This window comes from Ochotona curzoniae, unplaced genomic scaffold (assembly GCF_017591425.1).
Source record: "Ochotona curzoniae isolate NIBS_2020 unplaced genomic scaffold, NIBS_Ocur_1.0 contig_66, whole genome shotgun sequence".
NCBI lineage: Eukaryota > Metazoa > Chordata > Mammalia > Lagomorpha > Ochotonidae > Ochotona > Ochotona curzoniae.
Genome location: NW_024466512.1, coordinates 3,030,106 through 3,053,793, shown reverse-complemented (window position 1 = coordinate 3,053,793; position 23,688 = coordinate 3,030,106). Strand labels below are relative to the sequence as shown.

At 53.5% G+C, this 23,688-nt stretch overlaps 1 protein-coding gene across 2 annotated transcripts in view; it reads left to right on the top strand.

Moving 5' to 3' along the window:
- Window positions 1-23,688, top strand: part of DOCK1 (dedicator of cytokinesis 1) — a 410,700-nt gene that overhangs the window by 366,469 nt on the left and 20,543 nt on the right. For both annotated transcript variants that reach the window (XM_040991937.1, XM_040991936.1), the window contains exons 38-46: window positions 671-790; window positions 10,902-10,991; window positions 11,851-11,955; window positions 14,358-14,499; window positions 14,628-14,706; window positions 16,304-16,388; window positions 18,464-18,550; window positions 19,699-19,875; window positions 20,839-20,922. In XM_040991937.1, coding sequence (XP_040847871.1) covers window positions 671-790; window positions 10,902-10,991; window positions 11,851-11,955; window positions 14,358-14,499; window positions 14,628-14,706; window positions 16,304-16,388; window positions 18,464-18,550; window positions 19,699-19,875; window positions 20,839-20,922 — 969 coding nt within the window. The remainder of the gene's footprint in view (window positions 1-670; window positions 791-10,901; window positions 10,992-11,850; window positions 11,956-14,357; window positions 14,500-14,627; window positions 14,707-16,303; window positions 16,389-18,463; window positions 18,551-19,698; window positions 19,876-20,838; window positions 20,923-23,688) is intronic.

The window sequence follows — 23,688 nt, the reverse complement described above, 5'->3', positions numbered from 1 at the left end:
TCAGAACTTTCAGTAAGTCAGTAGCAGGTTATTCTTGTGATACTGGAAAATCGTGAGCTGGATAAAAACAACAGTTATGAGAATTGGAGTTTAGTTGAGGGACATTGTATAAAGACTGTTCATTCCAAGAACCATATTGTGGGTTCCTCAGCACATTCCATAGCTGCAAACACCACTGCACAAACATCAACCAACTCAAGCATAGGTCTAAAGGAGCAAAGCCACCTGTCTCTAAGCGAGATAGCCTTGCAGGTCCCTTTACAATCTGGGAATGTGGCCCACGTACCCTCCTGGATGTTGTTTGAGGTGTTGAGCTACACAGGACCAAGAACAGAGCCCTCGGTGCCCCGCTTGAGACAGCCACAGGTCACCTGGTTCATATCGTGTCCAGGATGTTAGGTGTCCTCATGAGCAAGAGGCAGTTGTGTACTGTCCAGAATCTGCTCTTTTTCTATTGTGTGAATCCAACTAGAGCTCTACCCCCACTTCTTCCTCTCACCCTCTTGGCACCTCCAGACAGGGGCTGTGCCCTTGCACTGCCAGGCTCCAGCAGCTATGCCATAGCCTCAGAATCCCAAGCATGGAGCTCTTGTCCAAGCCTCGCGGTGGGCCAAGCCGTGGTTGGATGTGTTCTCTCCTCCACTCTGTTCACACTCTGCTTTTGTCTCAGTGGTCGGAGGACATCTGTGCAGCTCACCTCACCCAGCGGGACGGGTACCAGGCCACAACACAGGGACAGCTGAAGGAGCAGCTCTACCAAGAAATCATCCACTACTTCGACAAAGGCAAGGTAGGAAAGACGTCACCTTTGGGTGTGCTTCGGCTGTCCCTCAGGCAGCTGCACGCGGCACTGCAAGCACATGTTGCAGACGAACCACGGTGTGCGCAGAGCCAGAGAGTGGTAACGCGGTGTCTGGGGGTTCCGTGTGTGCTCTGCTCTCTTGCACTTGTAAGTGGAAATCATTTTTCAAGGAAAATCAGCAGTGCTTTTGCGGATGTTCTGTGGAAGGTAGGGGTTTTGTTGTTGGTTTAAGATTTATTTTATTTTGAAAGGCAGGGCTAGCAAGAGAGCGGTTTCCATCTATTGATTTACTCCCTAAGTGGCCAGAAAAGCGGAAACTGGGCAGATCCAAGCCAGGAGTCGGGAGTTTCTTCCAGGCCTCTCTCGGGGGTGCACTTTGCGCATCCTCCAGTGTTTTCCCAGGTGCATTAGCAGGGAGCTGGTTCAGAAAAGGAACAGCCAGGACTCGAACCGGCACCCATATATGGCGATGTCAGTGTCACAGGCAGATGGCCCCAAAGGCAGCGATATTGTTCAGCCCTTTCCTGGGAAGGCCGGGGCTGGGACCCTGGTCGGACATGCTGCTTGTGCATAGGGAGACAGGGCACACCTGTGACACCTGCTATGCTTCTGTTGCCACTGGCAATTAGACTCACTGGCGTAAACAAAATCAGGTTTGCTGTTGAGCTTAGCAGGTTGAATTCCTGGCCCCATGCCCTGAGTCTGGCCAAACCATAGCTCAAGTTGGCACTTGCGGTAGGGAACCAGCAGGTGAACATCCTATCCCTCTGCAACTGGAAAAGCAAAAGTGAATAAATGTGTTCACGGGAAAGAGTCTCGGGTGCCGTGAACATGCTGACCGTTGTTTCCCGGTGCCGCCATCGCAAATGCCATGCTGAGACCTCGGAAGTGTGCCACGCTGTGCTCAGGCCAAGGCCTGAGGTGTGGCACGCTGTGCAGAAGCTGAGGCCCAGAGGCGTGGCATGCTGTGCACAGGCCAAGGCCCCAGAGGTGTGGCACGCTGTGCACAGGCCAAGGCCCCAGAGGCATGGCACGCTGTGCACAGGCCAAGGCCCCAGAAGTGTGCCACACTGTGCACAGGCCAAGGCCCCAGAGGCATGGCACACTGTGCACAGGCCAAGGCCCCAGAAGTGTGCCACGCTGTGCTCAGGCTAAGGCCCCAGAGGTGTGGCACGCTGTGCTCAGGCCAAGGCCCCAGAGGTGTGCCACGCTGTGCTCAGGCCAAGGCCTGAGGTGTGGCACGCTGTGCACAGGCCAAGGCCCCAGAGGTGTGGCACGCTGTGCTCAGGCCAAGGCCCCAGAGGCGTGGGCTCTCACCATTGTGGAATATGTAAGCTGAGCAGAGGTCAGTCAGACCATGTCCTCTGAGGCCATGGGGGAGAACCAGTTCATGCCCTTCTCAGCAGCGCTTGGGGTTGCCTATGGCCTTGATATCGGTTGGCTCCTCACAGGCTGTCTGCTTACTGCCCTGGCTCCTCCTGTTGTTCCAGGCTGTGCCTCTGGGACCAGAGGCCCCTCCTGTCAGCTTGTCCTCAGGACACTGGTCCTGGACAGGCCCGGTGCTCCCGTGTAATCTCTGCTTGCCTGGACTGCTTCCTAACAGCATTTCCAGGAGGGTCAGAGTGAGCAGCAGCACGAGTTAGCACTGCCCACGTGTCTTCCCAGGCACAGTTCTGCCAGTAGCGTCACAAGGCCAGGGGCCTCTTCGCAGCTCTCGATCTACACCTGTGTCCGCCAACAGCAGCTGCGAGCACAGTGTCCGTGGTCCCAGCTCAGCGTCCTCCTTAATCGCTGTGGGCTCCAGGGTGGCCTCCATTCCCCCCTCTCCTTTAGGCGGGAGTAACACCGGCCTTCATGAGACTCACGTGTGGGCAGGGTGGAAGCCACTTGAAGTCACGGTCAGGTGTGGCAGTTATACCCCACGCAGGAATGGAACAGGCATTGGCATGTTGAGATCACCAACAGGGAAGCCCTGTTTCTCAGCTAAGCACCAAGGCCGTGGGCAGATTCCCTCTCCGCCGTGGCCCTCTGAGCCTTGGTGACCTTTGCCCTCAGGCCCTTCCGCTCTGCCCAGAGCCCTGTGTCCCTACTGGCAGCTCCTTCCTCCCCAGCTCTGGCTCAGGGTCCCCCTGCCCAGGGCTCCCCTTCCTTCTCTAACCCCGGAACTTCCTTCCGCTCAGCATCCCTTACAACAGTTTGCAATGGGAGATGCGTGTGACTTCCACATTCTCTTGGGGGATCTCAAGAGGCTGAGGCAGAAGCTAAACTGCCCTATCATGTGCCCATTCTGGGAACACGTGCCCTGGGGTGTGTGTGCAGGGCAGTCACCCACCAGTGATGGTGCAGTATGCACAGTGCATCCTCAGGATGAGGAGTGACCACTGATACTCGGGCATTTGGCCATCAAGAAGTCAGCCCGTAGAAAACATCTTTTTTTTTTTCAGTCCAGGTTGCCTTATATGTTTTTTGTTTAATAAGAGTTTATTAGAACATGCATGGGTAAAGAGAATGTGGCTCTCACACAGAAAGTTGACAAACAAAATGTGGGGTTGTTCTGTGGGTAGGGCTGTTCTGGGGGGTGGGGTAGTAGGGCTGCTGCTGGACTCGCATGCACCAAGGTGGAGGGTGCCCTAAGCACCCCCTCTGTGCACCTGTCAGACCCCACTTCACGTGCCTGCAAGGTCAGGGTTGAGAAGCCTAGCTCAGCCAAAGCTCACTGTGATGGCAAAAGCTGCAGACATGAGAAAGCACGTATTGCAGGAATGTCCTCAGTGCACGTGTGTTCCCGTGGAGCTGTGAGGATGGAGTGTGGTTGGACTTCACGCGGCTCCCTCTGGCAGTGACATTCTTCATTTGAGAAGGACTTGGATAAGCAAGACAGGTGACGGGGCCTTTGCTGGAAACTCAGGAACTTGAGGTCAAAGGGAGGGTGTCAAGTGCAGGTTTCCACGCTCCATTCCAAGACTGCGGTTATCTCGAGAGGGAAACATCTCGAAATGGCTACCAGGGCATGACTGGCAGGTAAAGCATCTCCGGAACCCTGAAGGAAGGCCTTGGTGGTTGTGGGGACCGCAGAGAGGCCAGAGGCACGGCAGGGCTCTGCCTGCACTGTCCTGCAGACATCCCAAGATCTGCCACAGACTGAGACGGGCTGCCGTGTGTCGCATGCTGCACTGAGCCCAGGACCCATGCAGCTGCCACACACTGAGACGGGCTGCCGTGTGTCGCATGCTGCACTGAGCCCAGGACCCATGCAGCTGCCACACACTGAGACAGGCTGCCGTGTGTCGCATGCTGCATTTCTGAGACTGAGTGTAAACACTGTGTTCTGATGGCTAGGTTAGACTCTCCTGCAGTGTGTACAGTGAAGCCCTGGCCCGGGGACCTCGGGATACTGCTGTAAGGGTGACAGGGAGTTGGTCAAGGTACAGTGGCCTATTGGGATAATGTCCTTAGAGGGGGAGATTAGCACAGACATGCACAGAGGGGCACCCCAGGGAGTCACAGGAATCACCCAGTACCTCACCTGCTGCAGATCTGCCATCACACTTCTGCCAGGTGCTGTATTTCAGTGTCTTAGAGCTATGTATCAACTGAACTGCACACTCCCCCCATGCCGCCCCAGTCTGACGCTGACTTCAGTGCCACACTCCCTGTGCAGGTCGTGCAAGGGATAGATTCATATTCCTGCAAGAAGACGGAGGAGCCTTGCTGCCTGGAATCCTGTGGCTCTGGGAGTAATAGCCATCTGTACTCACAGCCATTGCAGCCATCTGTGGGGCAAGGCAACAGGCAGACGAGCCTGCAGCCAGGGTCCCGGCGTTGGCCGCGGTGCTTACCTGCTGTCCTGGTGGCTCCAGCTCCGCCAGACCTGTGTCCTGAGCACGTGCCTGCAGCACTGGGAGTGATTACCTGGCAAGCCCTTCCTGCAGTTACTGCCACTGATTTTTAAAGAGTGTGTTAAAGACAACTTCCTGCTGCAGTTGGACTTGAAGGTCATCACCTACTGGGGACCATCGAGTGAGCACATGGAAGCTAAGTGTGCCTGCTAACAGAAGGCCCGCCCCAGCCTGTTTCCTTCAGTAATTAAGGAAATCTTTATGTACTTCTGCATGGAAATAGTAGACCTCATAGAGCTAAGTCATAGCTTTTACATCTCAGCCAGCACCTTGGGGAAGTCAGTGCCTCCTGCATCCCAGGCAGGGTTGTCTCCTGATGGTGCTCAGACCCCTGGCTGGCAGCCCCAGGGGTGCACAGGGATCCATGGGACACAGATGCTGAGAGCCTTTCTAGCACTGTGCTTTGAAACCAGCAAAGCTGAATGGATTCTCTGCCTCTTTCTATCAGATGCTATTCTGTTACCTTTCTTTATTTCTTCTGCATGAAATCCTTTTTTTATTTCTGCCTTTGCATCATTTGAGAAAGTTTGTCTTTCTGCCTAGCTGTGGCTCTCCTCATCCTTTTTCGTCTTTCTCCGCATAAAGTGGCATTTCTGTTTGCCTTTTTCTGTTACAGTTCCTTGTTCCTGGGCTAATCGTCACACCTTGCTCCCTTCCACTCTCCTCCTCCTTCCACACCCTCCCCCAAGGAAGCCTTCTGTTGTGTTCCCCATGACTGGTGCACGTTCCTTTCGAAGATGCTCTGAATTGCCTGTCTTATTGTGCTTGGTTGAGGCTTGGTCGTTTTCAATAAAGCCTTTAATCCAAGTACGCTGCTGAAAATTACCGGGCTTCTCTGTGGAGGATGAGAGTCAAAAATAGAATGCCTAGTGTAAGGAAGATGTAGGCAGACGAAGGCATTCGGTCCAAGCCAGTGCTGTGCCATCTCTGAGCTCAGGCCTGGCCTGGCCTGGCAGCACTGGACGGCAGCTATACACGACCCAAAACCCTGATGATGTCTGAGTCCCTGACTGTTTTCAACCAGAGCTCTATTTTCTTTCTCCCTAACAAAGTCCATGCTTTGTCTTGTCCCAAAGTTTAAAAATAAATAAAAGGATGCTTCTTGTGTCATCTTGTGAAATTAAAATAGGGATTTAAGAGCCAAGTTTCTGGCTTTGTTGAGATGGATAGATTTCTTTTCTAAGCTCTTGGGGTGAAATTTTCTCTATTTGTGAGCTGCTTTTAACTGTCGCAGGTGCTGAGAGGTGTAGGTTGGCATCGGGGAGCCGTCCCATGAGTCCACTGCGTTTCTATGATGTTTGAAAATCTTGAAGTTTGACTTCATGTTCACGTAGAATCTGGCATGACTGTTCAAGGACGGCTCAGGTGCATTACAAGCAGCTTCTGTTCATATACAAACAGAATCTATCTATTTATCTATCTATAGAAGCACTATATATATAAACAGTTTATATGTATTCTATATATATAAACCTAGATTAGAGAAGCCTGAGAAAATCAACTTGGAGAATCAAAATGGCACTGCTGTCCTTCCTTTAGGGCATTGCTAGCCTACCATGTGCCACACGCTGCCCAGTGCCCACGAAGATCGTCTCTCTCACTCTCTCTCTCTCTCTGCCTTTAAAATCAGTGTTGTAAAAAAAAAAAATAGGGCCTGACACAATGGCTTAATGATTAAATTCTTTTTTTTTTTTGTCCTTTTTTATTGCATTTAATTTTATAACAACGTTTCATAGGTTCTGATGTTCCCCCTTCCCTAATGTCTAAATTCTTACCTTACAAGCACTGTGATCCCATGTGGGGTCTAGTTTGTGTCCTAGCTGCTCTGCGTCCCATCCAACTCCGTGCTTGTGGCCTGGGAAAGCAGTAGGGGGCAGCCCAAAGCCTTATGGGTACATCCATATGGGTGAGAGACCCAGAAGAAATTTCTGACTCCTGGCCTCGATCAGCTCAGCTCTGGCCATTGTGGCCACTTGGAGAGTGAACCAACAGATGGAAGATCTTTCTCTCTGCCTCCCCTTCTCTCTGTAAATCTGATCTGCCCTTCCAATAAAGAACTCTTGAAAAAAAAAAAGTGGGGCGTGACCAGCCATCCTGCAAGCTGTGACCTCCCCATTGCCCTTACCCACAGGTGCACACCTGTGCCGTGTGTGCTGCTTCCTTCCCATGCTAGTGTTGGAGTCTGCACAGTCCCATCCAAGGAGGCTTCGTCCCTGTTCCTGGACCTGCGTGTCTGATATTTGCCCCTGTGCCAGGACCCACAAGCCCGAAGCTTCGCTCCCGTGCCAGGACCCGCGTGCCCGAGGCTTCACCCCCGTGCCAGAACCCGCGTGTCTGGCAGGCTCCTGCCTCCCTTGGCAGTCTCAGTGGTGGAGCTCAGCCTTCCTCTCCCACCTCTGAGACAGTACTTGTTCTGACTCCATCTGCTCCTCCCCTCCTTTTGCACACTCCTTCAGGGGTAGTCTCACTGGCTTCTCCTGCTCTGCTCTCTGGAGCCCACGCCTCCAAGGATGCGCAGGAATTCCCTGTGGAGTGAAGGGTGGTAGACAGTGTGTGTCCCTTCGCCCCAGGCCATGGACAGCTGCATCTCCTGCTGCCGGATTTAGCTCCTCAAGGTCTTGGGAGAAGAGAGAGGTACTGGAATAAAGACAAGAAGCAAATCTTTGTTTTTGTTTTTAAAAATCCCCTTCCTTGCTTTCTCTTGTGGTCGAGCAGTTAGCCTTCGTTTGGCTTGATAGAGTCGCTGTTAGGGAGAGGAGCTATATTGATGGCCAAGGGGCCCGTTGTACAGTGGGCCTCCGTCGGCCTTACTCTGAGCCACACCTTTGCAGAAAGTCTGTCCTGACAGTTAAAGCTAGCATGGAAACCCAGGGTCCAAGCGTGGGAGTCATCCAAGGCAAAGCTAAGGGACCTGCAAGGGCCCCATGGTACAGGGAAAGTTCCAGGTAGCGTGGACACTTGCGCGACCCCTCATGGCCGGGTCCCAGCCCTGGCAGTCACCACAGTCCTCCTCGCTGTTCATACCTGACCAGTGCAGGTGGGATAGGGGTAAGCACCGGAAGGGACTGAAGGGGCAAGAGCTGACTGAACAAGGCTCATGCTGTTCCTGAGATCTGGATTGTTCTACTCTGTTGATTTCAATCCATGGAGGTCCCAGAGACCTGCACAAGACTCTGCAGCCTCAGTAGGTCACTGGTCCCGGGACTGCTGTGGGAAGGACTGAAGGTCAAGTGTCTGCCCTCGTGACCCACAAGCAGAAGGCAGTGAAGCCAGAGCCAGGCACCGGCATGGTGCCCCGACCTTGCCAGGGACCAGCATCCACTGGGGTCTCCCCTTAGGTCTGCTGCTCCTCTCCAACATGGTGGGTAACCACTGTCGCCAGCCTCGTGTCCGTGGAGTTCTCTGCCAACATGCCATCTGAGAACAGCGCTGTCTGTTCATGGAGTTTGGAGAAGTGGAACTTCCTGAAGCAAGAGGCAGAGGAAGGTGGGGGTCTCCCTGAGCGGGAGGGTGGCCACCCCACCTGCTGGAAAGCAGAGGTGTGAATGTGTGCTTTGCTCTGCAAGTCAACCAGCAGAGTGAGAAAAGCCATAGGCAGGATCGGGACTGACGCGTCTGCTAATACAAGCCCTTTCCACGGAGAGCCCAGAACCTTGTGCTTCTCAGGCCAGGGACCAGCCGGGCTGGTGAAGCACGAGCATGGAGCGGTTCTTTAGATCCTGCCGAGTCTGCTTTCTTCCTAGCATGGAATATTTCCCAAGGTTTCACACAGGAGACACAAGTTACCCACCCTCTCTTCAGGGCACCATCCAATTAAAAGTAGGCGAATATCTTGATACAAAAATCGTTGAAAGCATACTGAGGGGAACACAGGGAGAGGGGAGTATTTGCTCTTAGGAAATCTGATCAAAGATCACCAGCAGGTAACCCGAGGGCCAGTCAGCAAAGATATTTACTCAAGACCTGGATTTCTTTCAAGAACACTTTTTTTGATATGTATCTAAAATATGTCATGTGTCATTTAGGATAAAGATAGGTTAAGCTCTTACTCCAGATTGGATTAAGAGTGACCACTGTGGGCAGCTGGGAGAATGTGGTGACGCCTGCAGGAAACTAAAGAAAAACACACAGAAGGAGACCAGCCGGGAGGTAATGCTGCCTTTGAAATGGAAATGGGCCAAGGGAGGAACTGGTCACTGGAGCTTGAAAGAAACATGAAAGGTGGAAGCTGAGCCAGGCCTGGGACCTGGAGCTCCCAGAAGAGTGAAGAGTGGGGGCGTGAAGCCCTCAGTGGAACCCAGGAGGCCGGCATGGCCACCGGAAGGAAAGGAGGCCCTTGGCCGGAGGCTGGAGGACTTGGACACTTCCTGTTCACGCTTGCAGAGCCGACTTAGAAATCCTATTCTCCAGGCTTCTTGTAACATTGCTTCTCTAAGTATTCAAACACACCTCTGGGATTGCTGTTGTGCTGTAGCAAGTGGGCAGAGTTGCTGCCTGCGGCACAGGCATCCCGTACAGGTACCAGATGGATTCTTGGCTGGTCCACTTCCAGTCCGTCTCTTGTCTCTGCCTGTGTGTGTATGTGTGTGTGTAACTGTTTTGCTTTTAAAAAAAAAAATCACAACTCTTTTCAAAAAGGAAGGGTAATTTTTTTATACATAAAATATAGCAGATGGTTTCTTTATGTAGGAGCTGTAAGAGTGTATTTTTGCAACATTTAAGTAAAACTCATTCTGAGTTTATTTGGCGCCTCAAGATAAGTGAGACCCTCTGGAATCATGCCAACAAGAAACAAGGGGTGCATCACGCAGTGGGGGGATCGGGCCACGGTGCACCAGGGTGTGTGGCCTCAGTGAGATCGCAGAGTTAAGGACCAGCCAAGCCAGAGAGGGTAGGAACGGCTGGAACCCCGGAATATGGCCTTTGGGCAAGTGTGCCTCACCTCTGCTCACCAACTTCCATGTCTGCACTGTGGGCGTAAGGAAGGTACCTGCGTACAAAGTGATTGACAGTCATGGGCAGGCTTAGCAGGAGAGTGCAGGCGACTGGACATAAGGCAGCAAACTCGTAAGTGGCTCCTGCTCTCACGGGAGGGCTGCCACTCTGGGTGCTGTTAGCCATGCACCAGGGCATGGGCTCAACTCATGACAAAGTGAGCAGCCCAGCCGAGCTTCCCCGTCTTGTTCCCGAGGGGCCAATGCCTGGCTGGCTGGAAGGGCGATGATGCAAGAGGGAAATGGCTTGATGCTTCAGCAACAGGCACCATGCGTGTTCATGGCCACAGGGTGATGCATGCATGTCAGATGTACTGACCTCAGGGCAGCCAACTTCAGCTCTATTCTCTGAACCATGTCAGCCAGCCCCCAGGCTAAGGTACAGACGCTTTGGAGTCACTTGACCCTCAGCTGATGCCCACATCTTGTTTCAGATGTGGAGAACCATGGAACAAATCAGTTTCAAGCTTAGAGTTCGGAAATGCCCAGTCCTTGGAAGCACACAGGGGAGAGTGGACAGTAATCTGGAGGGCTTCCTGGAAGGGGATTCCATAAACGTCTGTTTTATTTTATCCAAAGAAAATAAAGGAGATTCAGGCCTACTTTGTCTCCCTAAGTTGCTTTGCGTTTGTCCAAAGTTGACCCACATCTTACTATGTCAGTTGGCATGGAAAGACACTTTCAGAGTATTTGCTGTCCCTTTCCAGTGGCAGTTTTTATACCTACCACATGAGACTCGCACATGCAGAGCAAACTTTTGGCAAGCCTTCATTTGGAGTGGAAACATCTCGTGAACTTTTTTGACTATTGCTGACCATTTTCAATGAAAATGCTGTGGACAAGTACCCAGACCGGAACCCTGATCATTGGCACACATGCCTCCCCTACTTCTTTGCCCCCGTGTGTGTCCTTCTCCCTGGCCCTGAGGCGACTCTGACAGTGCACCCCTGCAGCCACAAAGGGCAGCAGGAGAAGGACCCAGGAGCCAACGCGGACGGCTGACCGACGACCCTGTCTGTTGGCAAAGGCCAGGGTGATGGATGTGACGGGGGTCAGACTGCTCCATCCATTGTCCTGTCAGAAGCAGAGGGAGAACCTTCTAAGTCTCCATGTGTCTGAGTTCATCCGGAGTGCAGCTAGGTAGATCTGTGTTGAGCGACGTCTTCGCTGATGCAGACGGCCGAATCCCCTCCTTTATCTTTTCAGATGTGGGAGGAGGCCATCGCCTTGGGCAAGGAGCTGGCTGAGCAGTATGAGACCGAGATGTTCGACTACGAACAGCTCAGCGAGTTGCTGGTAGGTCTGTTATTGGTTTCTGTGCAAATGAATTCGGACGGTGGAATATCTTCCCACTTTAAGGCTGGGATTCTACTCAGGTGTTCACGGGCCTTGGGCATGGTCCTCTGAGTTTCCAGGGAGATGATTTTGTCACCTTGCTTGGTTGATTCTGGCCACTTCAAGGTCTAGTCAACTCTTAACCACCAAGCTCACCAACATCCGTCGAGTAAATTGCATACAAACAGTTGCCAACCGTCACTTTTCGGCCTTTGCCCAAGATCAAGCATACAAGCAGTAGCTAACTCCAGCGAGCCGTGAGCTTCACCGCCCAGGAGTCTCCTGCTTAACGCTGTGGGCCCTTGCAAACACGGCTGAGAATGACTGCCAGGGCTTTGTCCTCCAAGGAACCCTGGACTTCCTGGAAATGCTCTTCGCAGCTATGTCATTTTATATCTTGCAGATTGCCTAAATGGGACCATTGTGTCTGTCGCTGATTTGGAACAGAATATTTCAGCTCCTTTATATTCTATTGGAATGTCTCTTGGTGTCTTATCTATACCATTTTTAAAACTTGAAAGAACTGGACATTGAACAAGAAAAGCCACTACTGTGGCGCCTCCTTGGTTATGGGAGCAAGCGAGTCCAGGCCAGTTGCTGAATTTGGCCGCATTGTTCCGAATCCCTTGCTGGCTAATGTGGGATGCGTGAACACGTTGCCACAACTGCATTGTGGGATCCATTGTGGTCGCAGCCCCAGCACCTCTCCCCCCACCCTGGCCAAGTCGCTGGAGTTCAGGAGCTCACAGGAAGAAAACCAGGGAACAGACATGCAAACACTCTTCTCCAACCTAAAGTGCATTTCCTTTCTTCCTTCCAGAAAAAGCAGGCTCAGTTTTATGAAAACATTGTCAAGGTGATAAGACCCAAGCCTGATTACTTCGCTGTTGGCTACTACGGGCAGGGGTTCCCCACCTTCCTCCGGGTAAGTGTACAGACCTGGGCTGGGCTGGGCTGGGCTGGGCTGGGCCCTGCTGCCTCTGTAGACGTGGGCTAGGTGCATCTGGACGGTGATGGCCCACCCAAGGCAGGGCTGAGGGAGTGACTGTCACCGTGTTGGAGCAAGGCAGTAGCCAGCATGGACTCTGGCGGTGCAATGCTGGCAGGGGTTGGGGCATGGGGTGGTGGTGGTGGTACACCTTGCAATGGAGCCTATGGCCTCCAGGTCGTGTGGGGTGTCACCCAGCCTGGAAAGAGTCTGGGGCCAGGTCCTCCCTGCTTGATGGGACAAAGCACGAAGCAGGCACGAGTTCAGTAGGTCTCGTGAGTGCTGTCCGACCTGCCCACCACACCTGAATCGTCTTGTGGGACTGCAGCAGTAGATTTGCCACGCTTTGTGGATCGCCTGGCAGGGGTCAGCTGAAAGGAAAGTTGGCAGAACGTTGGGCGAGTCAAAACTGTGCCCAGGAGCAGCCCCTGAGAATAGACTGGCTCTGCTTTCATTTTGTTTTCCTCTAAAAATTGATCTCATTGTTTTATGCATTCCTATTAATATTTATAGTCCTTACAAGGAATAAATATCTTTGCCTATATATACATTTCCTGCTTGTTTTTGCGTTTGAAGGGATCACTCCAGAATGCAAAGGAATGGACATTTCCACACAGTGTTATTAGTGTTTTCATCTATAACTCACCCGTTTTTCTATTAAAGCCTTTATATACATTTTTATTACTGTGTCTTGCTTCTAGTATGAAGCGTAATAAATGCGTGCTAGCTCCATGGTAGTCTTTTCTGTATTAAATCTTACTGGATTTCTGGGATCTTTGGCTTTCTATAGCCTTCTGAGACACTCACTGTGTATTTATATTTCTAATTAAGACTACGTATAAGTTTGGTTTCTGGCCGACATTATTTTTTTTTTCCGAGTAGAACATTTTTCTTTCGTAATGGTACTTTAAGACAGACCTAAATACAAAGTGAAAAAAAAAATTCAATTCTTAAACTGTTGCTTCATTAGTGATTTATAGGAATGCAGAACGGGTTGGGACTCGGGAGGGGCTGTCAGCCTGTTTGGGCTGCTCCGGGCAGCGCCTGCCCACGTCCATTGCTCTCAGTGTGGGAGGCTGCAGGCCCAAGCCCAGGATGCCCTGAGACTCGATGTGTAGTTAGGCCTGCTCCTTGTGGCTGCTGTGTGTACTCATGAGGAGGAGGGGGTGGGGAGGATGGCTGTTGGGTCCTCAGACCCTGCCTGCCCAGGAAATGCCTCACTGAAACAGCCAGCCAGTGAGCGAGGAAGCTTCCAGCATAAGCCTTCTGGGGAGCCAGGCGCATTCAGACCGCGGCAGGGAACGGTCAGCCGAGCACCCCAGGCTTGCTCTCTCTTACTACAAATGCACTAATTTAACAAAATTATATTTGATTCGAGCTAAGCCTTTAGGAGATGGCAGCTCAACCCCATTCTGTACGTGTCCCCTCTGCCTCTCTCTTAGCCTCCTAGTCTGGGGTTACTCAGCTAAGGAAGGGCTGCACCTGTCTGCCCAGGGGCTGGAGGTGGCATAAACCAGCAGGCCTCTTAACCTGCTGGCCACTGCCGCCCTTGTGTGACTTGGACTTCGTTCAGGATGCAGTTGACAAAGCTTGCAAGGAATGGAGCCCTGAAGAAGGCCTTTCCTTACAGATAGGGTCAGAGCGGCTGCAGCCCACGCTTGATGGAGAGTGCCTTCATGAGACAACCGTGGGTCAGGAAGGACACCTGCCCTTATGCCCCCAACTTATCACCAAGTCCAGCTGTCTAGCCACTGCCATGGACTCCCCACTCTGGAATTAGGAAGGTGACCAAAGCATCACCTGAGATGGACGAGGCCCAGCCCTTACAAGAACCCACTGTGTTCTATGAAGGACACTTGTGTGGCTGACTGTGCAAGGAAGTCCCACTTTGCTCCACCCACCGGGGGCGGGGCTGGGAGGCCAAGAGCCTGGCTCCCTCCTGCTCTGGCCGGGTTCCCTTTCAGCTCAGGGTGTCCCTGCTGGAGTTCTGAAGTCCAGCCTGAGTCTCCTCTGTCTCAGATCCCTTTTGGTAGAGTGGAAACTACTTGATTAGGACCTACCTGCCAGGAGGGGAAAAAAACAAAGACATTGCTGCCTTAACCCTTTCTGGTCAGCTCGTGCTGCTGGTGAGCATGGGGCCCCAGTTGCTTCTGAACTGTTTTTTATTGTTAACTTGGGAGTGGACCAGACGATTTTAGAAGTGTAGTGTTGACTGCTTCCTTGGCAGCGTTCGCTTGTGCCCGTGGCCCCCAGAAGCGTTGCCCTCTCATTCCCTGACGTGTTCTTGCCTGTGGCTCCGATCAGCCCCGGGACGGTGTTTAACCACTCGCTGCTTCCAGGGGAAAGTTTTCATTTACCGGGGCAAGGAGTACGAACGCCGGGAGGACTTCGAAGCACGGCTGCTAACTCAGTTTCCCAACGCGGAGAAGATGAAGACGACATCTCCGCCGGGCGACGACATTAAGAACTCCCCTGGACAGCGTATCCTTTGAGGCGCTGCAGAACTGGACAGCCCGTGCACTCCCTGGCTGTGGACTTGGGCGGGGCAGAGGGGAAGGGTCCCCGGTCCCTCTTCGTGTCCTCGCTGCCTTTAACCTCTGACCCCTCAGACATTCAGTGTTTCACTGTGAAGCCGAAACTCGACTTGCCCCCCAAATTCCACAGGCCTGTGTCAGAGCAGATTGTAAGGTAAGGGCGGTGGCTGGGTGCTGCCGCTGAGCTCCTGCTGGCCTTGCAGCGTGGGCAGCTCTTCCATCTTAGCCCTAAGGTCCAGGGGGGACCTCCGGGGGCTGGATGGGGACGGGGCGGCTCTCCTGTCTTCTTAGCCCCAAGGTCCAGGGGGGGGCCTCTGGGAGCTGGATGGGGATGGGGCGGCTCTCCTGTCTTCTTAGCCCCAAGGTCCAGGGGGGACCTCCGGGGGCTGGATGGGGACGGGGCAGCTCTCCTGTCTTCTTAGCCCTAAGGTCCAGGGGGGACCTCCGGGGGCTGGACGGGGAGAGGAGGTGCTCTCCCATCTTAGCCCCAAGGTCCAGGGGGGACCTCTGGGGGCTGGATGGGGACGGGGCGGCTCTCCCATCTTCTTAGCCCTAAGGTCCAGGGGGGACCTCTGGGGGCTGGATGGGGATGGGGCGGCTCTCCTGTCTTCTTAGAGAGCTGCGCTTGAGGGAGAATGCGCTTTGGAGTTTAGTCACATCTCACAATCTGGCTTAACGTCCAGTCTGATTGATAAAAGTGGGTGAGGGTCCGAGTTTACACTGTACAAGGAGGGGTAGAGCTTTGCAGCAAGGGCCCCTCACCCTGCAGCACGGCAGTTATGTAATGTAGGATTATGAGGCACTTGTAAACCTCAGCACTCAGCTGTCTGCACGTGACAGGCTTGACCCCTTCCCCTGGAATTACACCTGACTGAGCACTGCTAGAGGAACATCTGCCTTAGCAGATGTTTCTTTGATGTTAAGAATTTTCTCTTTTATTTGATCCATGGAAAAAAAAATTAATCTCTTGCTGGCCTGCTGTGTCCCGGGACCTGCTTGCTTTGCAGGCTCAGGTCTGCTGCTTTTTTTCGTCATTGCTTTGAGCGTTTCGTCAGCGGTAGCAGCAGACGAACTAGAACTCTGGCCATTTCCAAATGGTTGCTTTCACACAGCACGCATTTTAAGACTTCCCAGGTTGTTTTCTCGGGGTGCAATGAGGCAAATAGTCAACTGTACCTCAGAAAGGTTGCCTTGGTGTAGGGAAGCTTCGTGTTTGAGGACCCTGCAGTCCCCTGCCCTCGCCTCCACCCTGGGGGACAAAGGCAGGCTGCTCCCGTGCCCCACTGGCTGCTCTGGGGGTTGCCACACTTGTGTGCTGTGGATGTGAAAATAATAACCACATAAAAATTTTTAGAACTTTTTAAAGTTATGAAATGTTGTAAATCAATCCTTAAATTACTGAGCTAAATGAATAAGTGAGTGCATACGCCTTTTCCGTGGCAGCCCTGCACACGGAAGGCTCATTTCCTGCTCCATATCACCTCTTCCCTGTTTTTGCCCGTTTCACTCCCACTCGGCATCTTCTCCCCTGAGGGCTGGAAGGGACAAGGAGGAGGCAGAACTCAAGTTCATTGTTTTCACCTGTCCACCTGTCCCTCCTGAGGTCGGCAGGGAGAAGTCATGGCCCGGGCTTTGGGTCAAGGCTGACGGGGGAGTTGGTTTGCTGACTGGCACACTCCCGTGCCAGACGCCGTGTCTGGAAGCAGCTTGGCTGTCTGCATGGCTGGACTTCTCAACATCCATCTTTGCAGTTTCTACAGGGTGAACGAAGTCCAGAGATTTGAATATTCTCGGCCAATCCGGAAGGGAGAGAAAAATCCAGACAACGAATTTGCGGTAATTAGTTAATAAATAAATAACAGACACCCTCTGGAAAAACCTCATTCCCTCTCCCCCCACCCCCTAAGAAAGTGCTTGGGTGGGGAGGGGACGTGTGGCCTGCTCGGGGGCAGTCTTCAGCATCTGCCCCTTGCAGCTCTGACCCCCGGCTGCCAGGCGTGTGCACAGCCTGCCCAGGTGACAGCCTGTTGGAAAGGGCCTCAGGCGTGGCCGAGTAGCCATGCCACAGAGGGCTGGCTTACTGGGTCTCACTTGCAGAGCGTCACATTAGCCGGAAGCCTGCAGGCCTTAGTATGGTTCCCTCTTTGGGAGTCCCTCTCGAGACCCCACGCACCCTCTGCTTGGAAGGGCTTCCTCTCGGGCCTGGGGTGCTAGAGTCCAAGGTGAATTAGCACCTGCTCAGAGCGTTGCCACCTGAAGCAAGATCCCCCAACCCCAATGCGCGCACACCTCTACAAATCCTCCTGACCCAGAAGAGCTCATTCGTGAATGGGGCTGGTTTCCTCCGTGTCCGTGAGAAGTGTGGAAGCAGGTGGATCGCAAAGCCTTCTGTGCTGTCCACTGTACTGGTCCCATCACGACCAAGACCTGCTCAGTGTTCAGTCCCTGCAGTGTCACGTGTCAGCGAGCACATGGTGCAGCCCATGCAGAGGGCTGGTCCTGATCTCATGTGTGGCAGAGCTGCTGCGGTGGCCTCCCTCTGCTGCAGGGTTTGCAAGCAGCTCAGCAGCACCTTGCATGCCTCCTGTCCAGCAAAGAGAGAGGATAGTCTTGTGCTATAAAGGAATAGACAAAGGAGGTCAAGTGAATTGCCACAGGCTGTGTAGCCGGCCAGGTGCAGAGCTAAGAATAACTGCCGACTCCTGACATTTGGAGCGGGGCTAAGCCATCCAGGCGCATGGCTTCTAACTGGCCGGGAAATCCTCTAATGGCCCCGTTTAGGTCCTCACACCAGCCGCGGTGCTCAGAGCCATGGGATTCAGCCCGCCAGGGCCTCACGAAGCCTCTGACTTTCAGAGGAGGGAGAGGAGACAGGATTGGGAAAGCAGTCTCTTGCCCTGGTGGCAGGGTGCTGGGCTTGCTGTCCTACCAGACAGAAGCTGTACCTGGCTCTCAGCACCTCAGTCCTGGGCGAAGTGTGGGGACTCAGCGACCCCTCCCAGAGTGAGCTGACAGGAGAGAAAGCACTGGAAGAGGCAGACTTGCTGCCTGTGCCGGGTCCTGGCTGCACGAGCCAGCGCCTGGGCCCTGGGGGACAGGTCTGGGTGGGCGGCCAGCTGGACACAGTGGAACTCTCAGGGGTTTGGGCTGAATATCCTCTAAGATCCAGGCCAGCTTTCTGCAACTGAGTTTTCTGGATTCAAGCGGCAGGCAGCGACCTCAGGCGAGGCCTGCCCTTGTAGGCGGGGTAAGGAGGAGAGGGGACCTGCCCAGCAGCAGGGACTCGGGGACCTGTGCACCTTCCACACGATGGGTGACTGTGGTTTGGGCTTGAAATCATTTCCAGCAATATGTGATGTAGTCTTTAACAGGACATCCAAATTATAAAATGATGTTTTAATTGAAAAATCTCCATGTACCCACCATTAAATACTTAATAAGCAGCCTGGAGCAATGGGTACTAAGTGTTTCTGTTCAGCATCTCTGAGTAGTGGATAATTTCGCTACCTTCACTTCCTGTCTCTTTATGTTCTAATGGAAATGTACATTAGTTACTTAAAGCAATTTTAAGCTGGAAACGCAGACTTTATTAAAGTCCGAGAGGCTGTCTTTACGGAACGCAGGCTTGCCCCATGCCTTTGCACCCGTGGGTGTCCGTGAAACACTGAATCTCATGGAAAACTCGCTTAGTATCTGCCCTGCACCCAGGTGTTCGGAGGGAAGGCATCCTTTGCCACTCGCCTTTCGGATTTTCTCTGCCAAGTGCCAGGCCGGTGGCCCTGCTGGCTAGCAAACAGGCCCTTTGTGTGTTCTGTGGGGCCGTTGAACAGGGCACAGCCTGTGACGTGCCAACTTGGAGCACCCGTGCCAGCGCCTGGCTCCTCACAGTGCTGTGTGCGTCTCCTTTACAGAACATGTGGATCGAGAGAACCATCTACACCACGGCCTACAAGTTACCTGGAATCTTACGGTGGTTTGAAGTCAAATCTGTTTTCATGGTAAGATCTCCTTCCCTGAGACAGTCCCTCGTCCACAGCCGAGCATACCCCACGGCCATGCGGCCCGTCTGCGCCCTGCAGATCTTCCCCATCTCCTTGCCACTTCCCACATGGAGTGGAAGCACTGTGTCATCCCAAAGACTTAGACAACTGAACTCTCTTTTCTTCGTCTCATATACTGTCATTGCAGTGCTGTTTGCAGTTCTTTGCAATAAGCAAATGAGTAAGTACCAACTTACATACACTTTTGTAAGAGTCTTCTTTTACGTGACAGAAGACGTTGTGAATAGCACTTGCTGGTATCCCATGAGCACACACCCTGCCACAGCCTTTTCTCAACAAGCAGTGACCCCACCCTCATTGCCATAGCTCTGGCTCGGCTTGGCTGCGGGACAGCCGGGATTCCGTGAGGCTCATGCTGACAGTCGTGCCCTCACTTCCATCACGCGCGTGGCACAGCAGACCACGTGGGAATGGCAGCGTGGTGGCGGTTTCCTGCGTGTGAACATCCGACTGTGGTACACGTGTTACTGTTTGTGTCTCGGTGCCTTTTCTTCCCAGCCAGTGGGCTTCCCCACCCACACACAGCAGGTGCCCTGAGACCGTGATGACTGGGCTCTAGGCTGGCTCCCTGTCTGTCCACTCTTATCCGTTGCCAGGGAGTTTGGGGTGACTGGGGAGAGGAGCCCAAATCCCTCCCTGAGCATTGCCTGGCTCTCCAAGTCCTCCCCCACCAAGTTGCCACAAACCTCTTCCTCCTCCTCCTTGGAGTGCCAAGGGCTCTTGCTGCCCCTGCCCGGACCCACTTCCACCCTGTGCTGTGCGAGCTGTTTCTGATCCCACAGAGACCCTCCGCACACCTGGCAGGTAGGAGGCTTAGGGGGTCGTGCGCCCAGCGCTGGGGCTGTCGGAAGGCCCTGGAGCTCTGTCTAGGGAAGTGAGCAGCAGTAAAACATTCCCACCGCCCGTGCTTGGGTCCTGACTGTTCAAGACCCAAAATGCCGATAGGGAAGAAAGATACACAGAGCCCTAAGAGGCAGGCCCTGTCTTAGCACGTTGCTGTCTGGCAAGGCCCTGGCAGCTGGCACCAGCCAGGCTTGCCGTGGAGGCAGCCGTCCTGACCCAAGGCTGTCTTCTCTTCCTTGCAGGTAGAAATCAGCCCCCTGGAGAACGCCATTGAGACCATGCAGCTGACCAATGACAAGATCAACAGCATGGTGCAGCAGCACCTGGATGACCCCAGCCTGCCCATCAACCCCCTCTCCATGCTCCTCAACGGCATTGTGGACCCTGCTGTCATGGGGGGCTTCGCGAATTACGAGAAGGTGCGTGTTGGGCTCCTTTTCTCCTTACATTTTCACCCTGGACAGTCCGAAAGCTCTGATGTGTTCACCGAGTCCAGCACTTGTCTCGTTGAGCAGTCTCAGCAGCGACAGGGCCTAGGCCAGGCAGATGCAGCAGGAACGGCAGAGCCTGACCAAGACACAGCCCTCCCCTCCCCATGGCCCTGAGCGTCCTCTGATGGCCAGAGGCCCCTGGAGACTGACTCTCAGATGGCTTTCAAGGGGGATCAACACCTACCAAAAGATTGTTGGAAGGCAGCATGAACAAGCAGACTAGGAGGGGGTGGTGGTGCAGGGGCTGGAGCCACACAGCTGGCCTCCACATGTGACAGTGGTTGAGTAGAAATAGGCAGGAATCGAGGTGGAGAGCTATGGAGGTGGACAATGCCGTCCGTTTCAGGGATGGCGTCCCATTAGAGCATGGCTAGGCGCCCTTGTTCACTCCTGCCTGGGGTGATCTTCCTGACATAGCTCTGGCAAGGCTGGGTTCTACAGATCCATGTGGGCCACGGGATCTGAAGGCTTTGCCATCTGGCCTTCAGAGGTCAGGTGACCCCCTGATCCAGACACAGTGGAAAGACCACAGGGCACTGTCAGCATCCACTCCCTGGAGGTCCATTCACCCCAGTGTGCTGCTGCCTTCAGGTGTGGTTCAGGCCTGGGTCCGATGCAGGCTGGAAGTTAAGGGCATATCAATCTCCTGGGACATAGGGGTGTATGTGCCTAGGGTACCCAGCGGACAAACCATCCACATGGTGGCTTCACTGGGTTCCAGAACTCGGGGTGTGACCATAAACAGCTGCTACGTGGCCCCATTTGTGGCATTTGGCCTTGTCGCCCATTTTGTTTTGGGTCTGGGGTGAGGTCTGTGTGGGTGGCATGTGGCTGTTCCCCGATGCATCCCTGTTGAGCAGGTTGCTGAGTGTCTTCCCTGTCTTCCCGCAGGCCTTTTTCACGGATCGGTATCTGCAGGAGCACCCGGAGGCCCACGAGCAGATTGAGAAGCTCAAAGACCTGATTGCCTGGCAGGTATGACCTCTGGGCAGCCCTGTATGGCTGGAAGTGGAAGGACTGAGTGCGCTTGTGTGGTTGGGGAAGCACTCAGCACCCAGTGCCCTTGCCACAAGCCCAGCCAGCCTGGAGCCTTCTGCAAGGAGAATAGAACACACGTGTCCATCTGTGTGCCCCCCTGGTAACCTGTGACAAGTGCCACACCCAGGCTGCCGCTCCTGAATCTGAACTGCTTGGAAACTGTTCTTGCAAATGAAGCAAGGTTTCTCTTTCATCCCGGTGGTTGAGTTGGTTGGTGGGTGAGCCTGCCTTCCTGCTGGAGAATCCTTCTCTGTCTGGAATTGCCAGACCAGAACAGAGAGCAGTTCAGAGCCATGAAGCCCTTAGCTCTGACCTGTGCCGGGGAAGGCAGCAGGCAGACTGTGTAGAGGGAGGCCTTGGCCGCTGCCTGGGGCCCCCTGCACCGCCACCGTCCAGTCGTGGGAGCGGTATGTGTTGTTGTCTGGGCCTTTCAAGCCAGGAGTCTGCGCCATCGTTGGCTTTTTCTCCTCGTACTCCCTGTCAGGCTTCCTGAGTCCTCCAGAATCAGCCACCTCTTCCAGGAGATGCCTGTGCACCCTGGGCCTTCCTGAGCTGCGGGCTGCGTCAGGAGCTGGCTCCAGGGCCGTACCCCACACAGGAGGCCGAGAGAAGCAGGGAGCTGCTGAGGGCCCACCTGTGCGATGTGGCTGAGTTCGGAGTTCCAGGCTCCCTGGAGGTGTGGGGATCCCAGCACACGGAGACATCCCTGCAGGTTTTTCATTCTGGCCATCCCAGTGGAGCCTTGTCCTTGAGGCTTCTGCCATCAGCACGCAACCAGTGAGCTCTGTCGGGGTGGCAAGGTCGAGCTTTGTGAGCGACGTGACACATCCTCCCAGCCAGACTGTGTTCAGGTTTATGTACAGAACAGGGCGGTTGGCATTGTCACAGCTCCAAGTGCTTCCAACCTCCTCCATGTCGTGTGCATATGTGTGCTTACAGGTAACTAAAATCAGTTGTCTATGGTTTGCCATTTTCACGTGTCCAGTGCTGTGACATCCAGCACATTCACACTGTTACCCATCTCCAGAGCTTTTTCATCTTGCCAATCCAAATATTTGCAACACAAATCCTTTTCCCCTCCCGGTGGCCCCTGGCAACCTCTATCCTGCTTTCTGTCTTTGTGAGTTGGATGCCCAGTATGTGAGGCCAAGTGATGCTCGGGGCTGTGAGCTGCCCAGGCTTCCTTCCCCTGTCTGTGCTTTGCTTAACCAGTGTTTGACCGCCTGGGCTGGCTTCTACCACACAGCTGGTACAAGTGGCACTGCCCTGAGCACGGTGCACACGGCTGTCCGAGCCCTCCTCTTGCTCCCCTTTCTGCTGACACTGTTTTGTTCTTCAACATCTTGTGGTTGTACTCTGCCTTCATGCCTTGAGGAATTGCCAAATGTTTGTAAGATGGAAGCACCATCCTGCCTTGCCAGGCCGAGGCTGTGTGGCATTTTCTGTTTGGTTTTGAAGGTAGCCATCCTAACGGTTGCGATGTTGTATGTGGGGGTGTAGTGACATTGCTTTGCCTTGGAATTGTATCCCGACCAGTTGTGGGGCTGCCTGGAAGTGGTGCGCGTGGCTTGTATCCCGACCAGTTGTGGGGCTGCCTGGAAGTGGTGCTCGTGGCTCGTGACTGGCCGTCCTGCTGTGTGCAGTGAGAGCTCGGATGGCAGCCTTCCTGTGTTACTGGAAAAAAGAAAATAGGAGAGAGTTTAAAATTCAGAACGGTTCTGTTTGGATGTTGTCAAAACGAAAGAGGACAAAATTCAGAACTCTTCTGACGGCTGTACCGCAAAAAACTAGTTTGGGCTGCGAAAGTTCTATTGATTTCTTTCTTCCTGTAAGCTCTTACAGCAAATTGGATTTTAAGAGTTTCAAGTCCTACAGAGGAAAATAATTTGTTCCCCAGAGAGCAACGTTATGTCAGCACTGTGTCATCACCCCTAATAACTATATTAAAGGGTGAATTTTAAAGCAGCTCCCGGGAAAGTTGAAAGGAATACTTCTTTAATAGCAACTTCATTAAATCAAAGGGTGAGGAGCGATACATATTCGAAACACCACCTGGAAGTGCACTTGCACTTGCAAATGTTTTGAAAACCCTGTATGCAGTAGTAGCAGTAATTGAGTCTTGTGTTCATTAAGAATAAGAAGTTTGGGATTAGCTCACTGATTTGTTCTCTTTTCCTTTGATTTTTTTTTTCCACTCGTAGGGCAGAGGGAGGCTTTCCTCTTGGGATTCCTGGCTCTGTTTACACAGTTCCTGAGGCAGGTGTATGGCCAGCAGCCCCGTGTCCAGGCTCCTTGGTGAAGTCCGGCTACAGTCCCAGGCAGCTCTCTGCCAGCTCTCTGCACAGAGCTGGGCACCGGCCAACTCTGCGCCAAGCGGGAGGCTGGTGTCCCATGCAGGCTTGGCATCTGCTCTGGGTTTGCAAGTGTCTCCGGGTCCTGAACCACTGCTCCTTCCCAACCCCGGCTCCTTTCCCCTTCTCCTTTCCCACAGCTCCCACTGTTGCACATACTGCCAAGCCCACAGCTGGCTTTCGATGGCTGCTATGTCTGTTTCTCTTTCCATGTGTACCAAGAGGAAAGACCAAGTCACCCCCAGCTACTGCTAACCAGAGATGGAGTCCCCAGAGCCCTGGGCAGGGCTGCAAGCATCCTGTGCAGCTGGCCATGCACATCTGTCCATGCCACGGAGCCCATTGGGAAGGG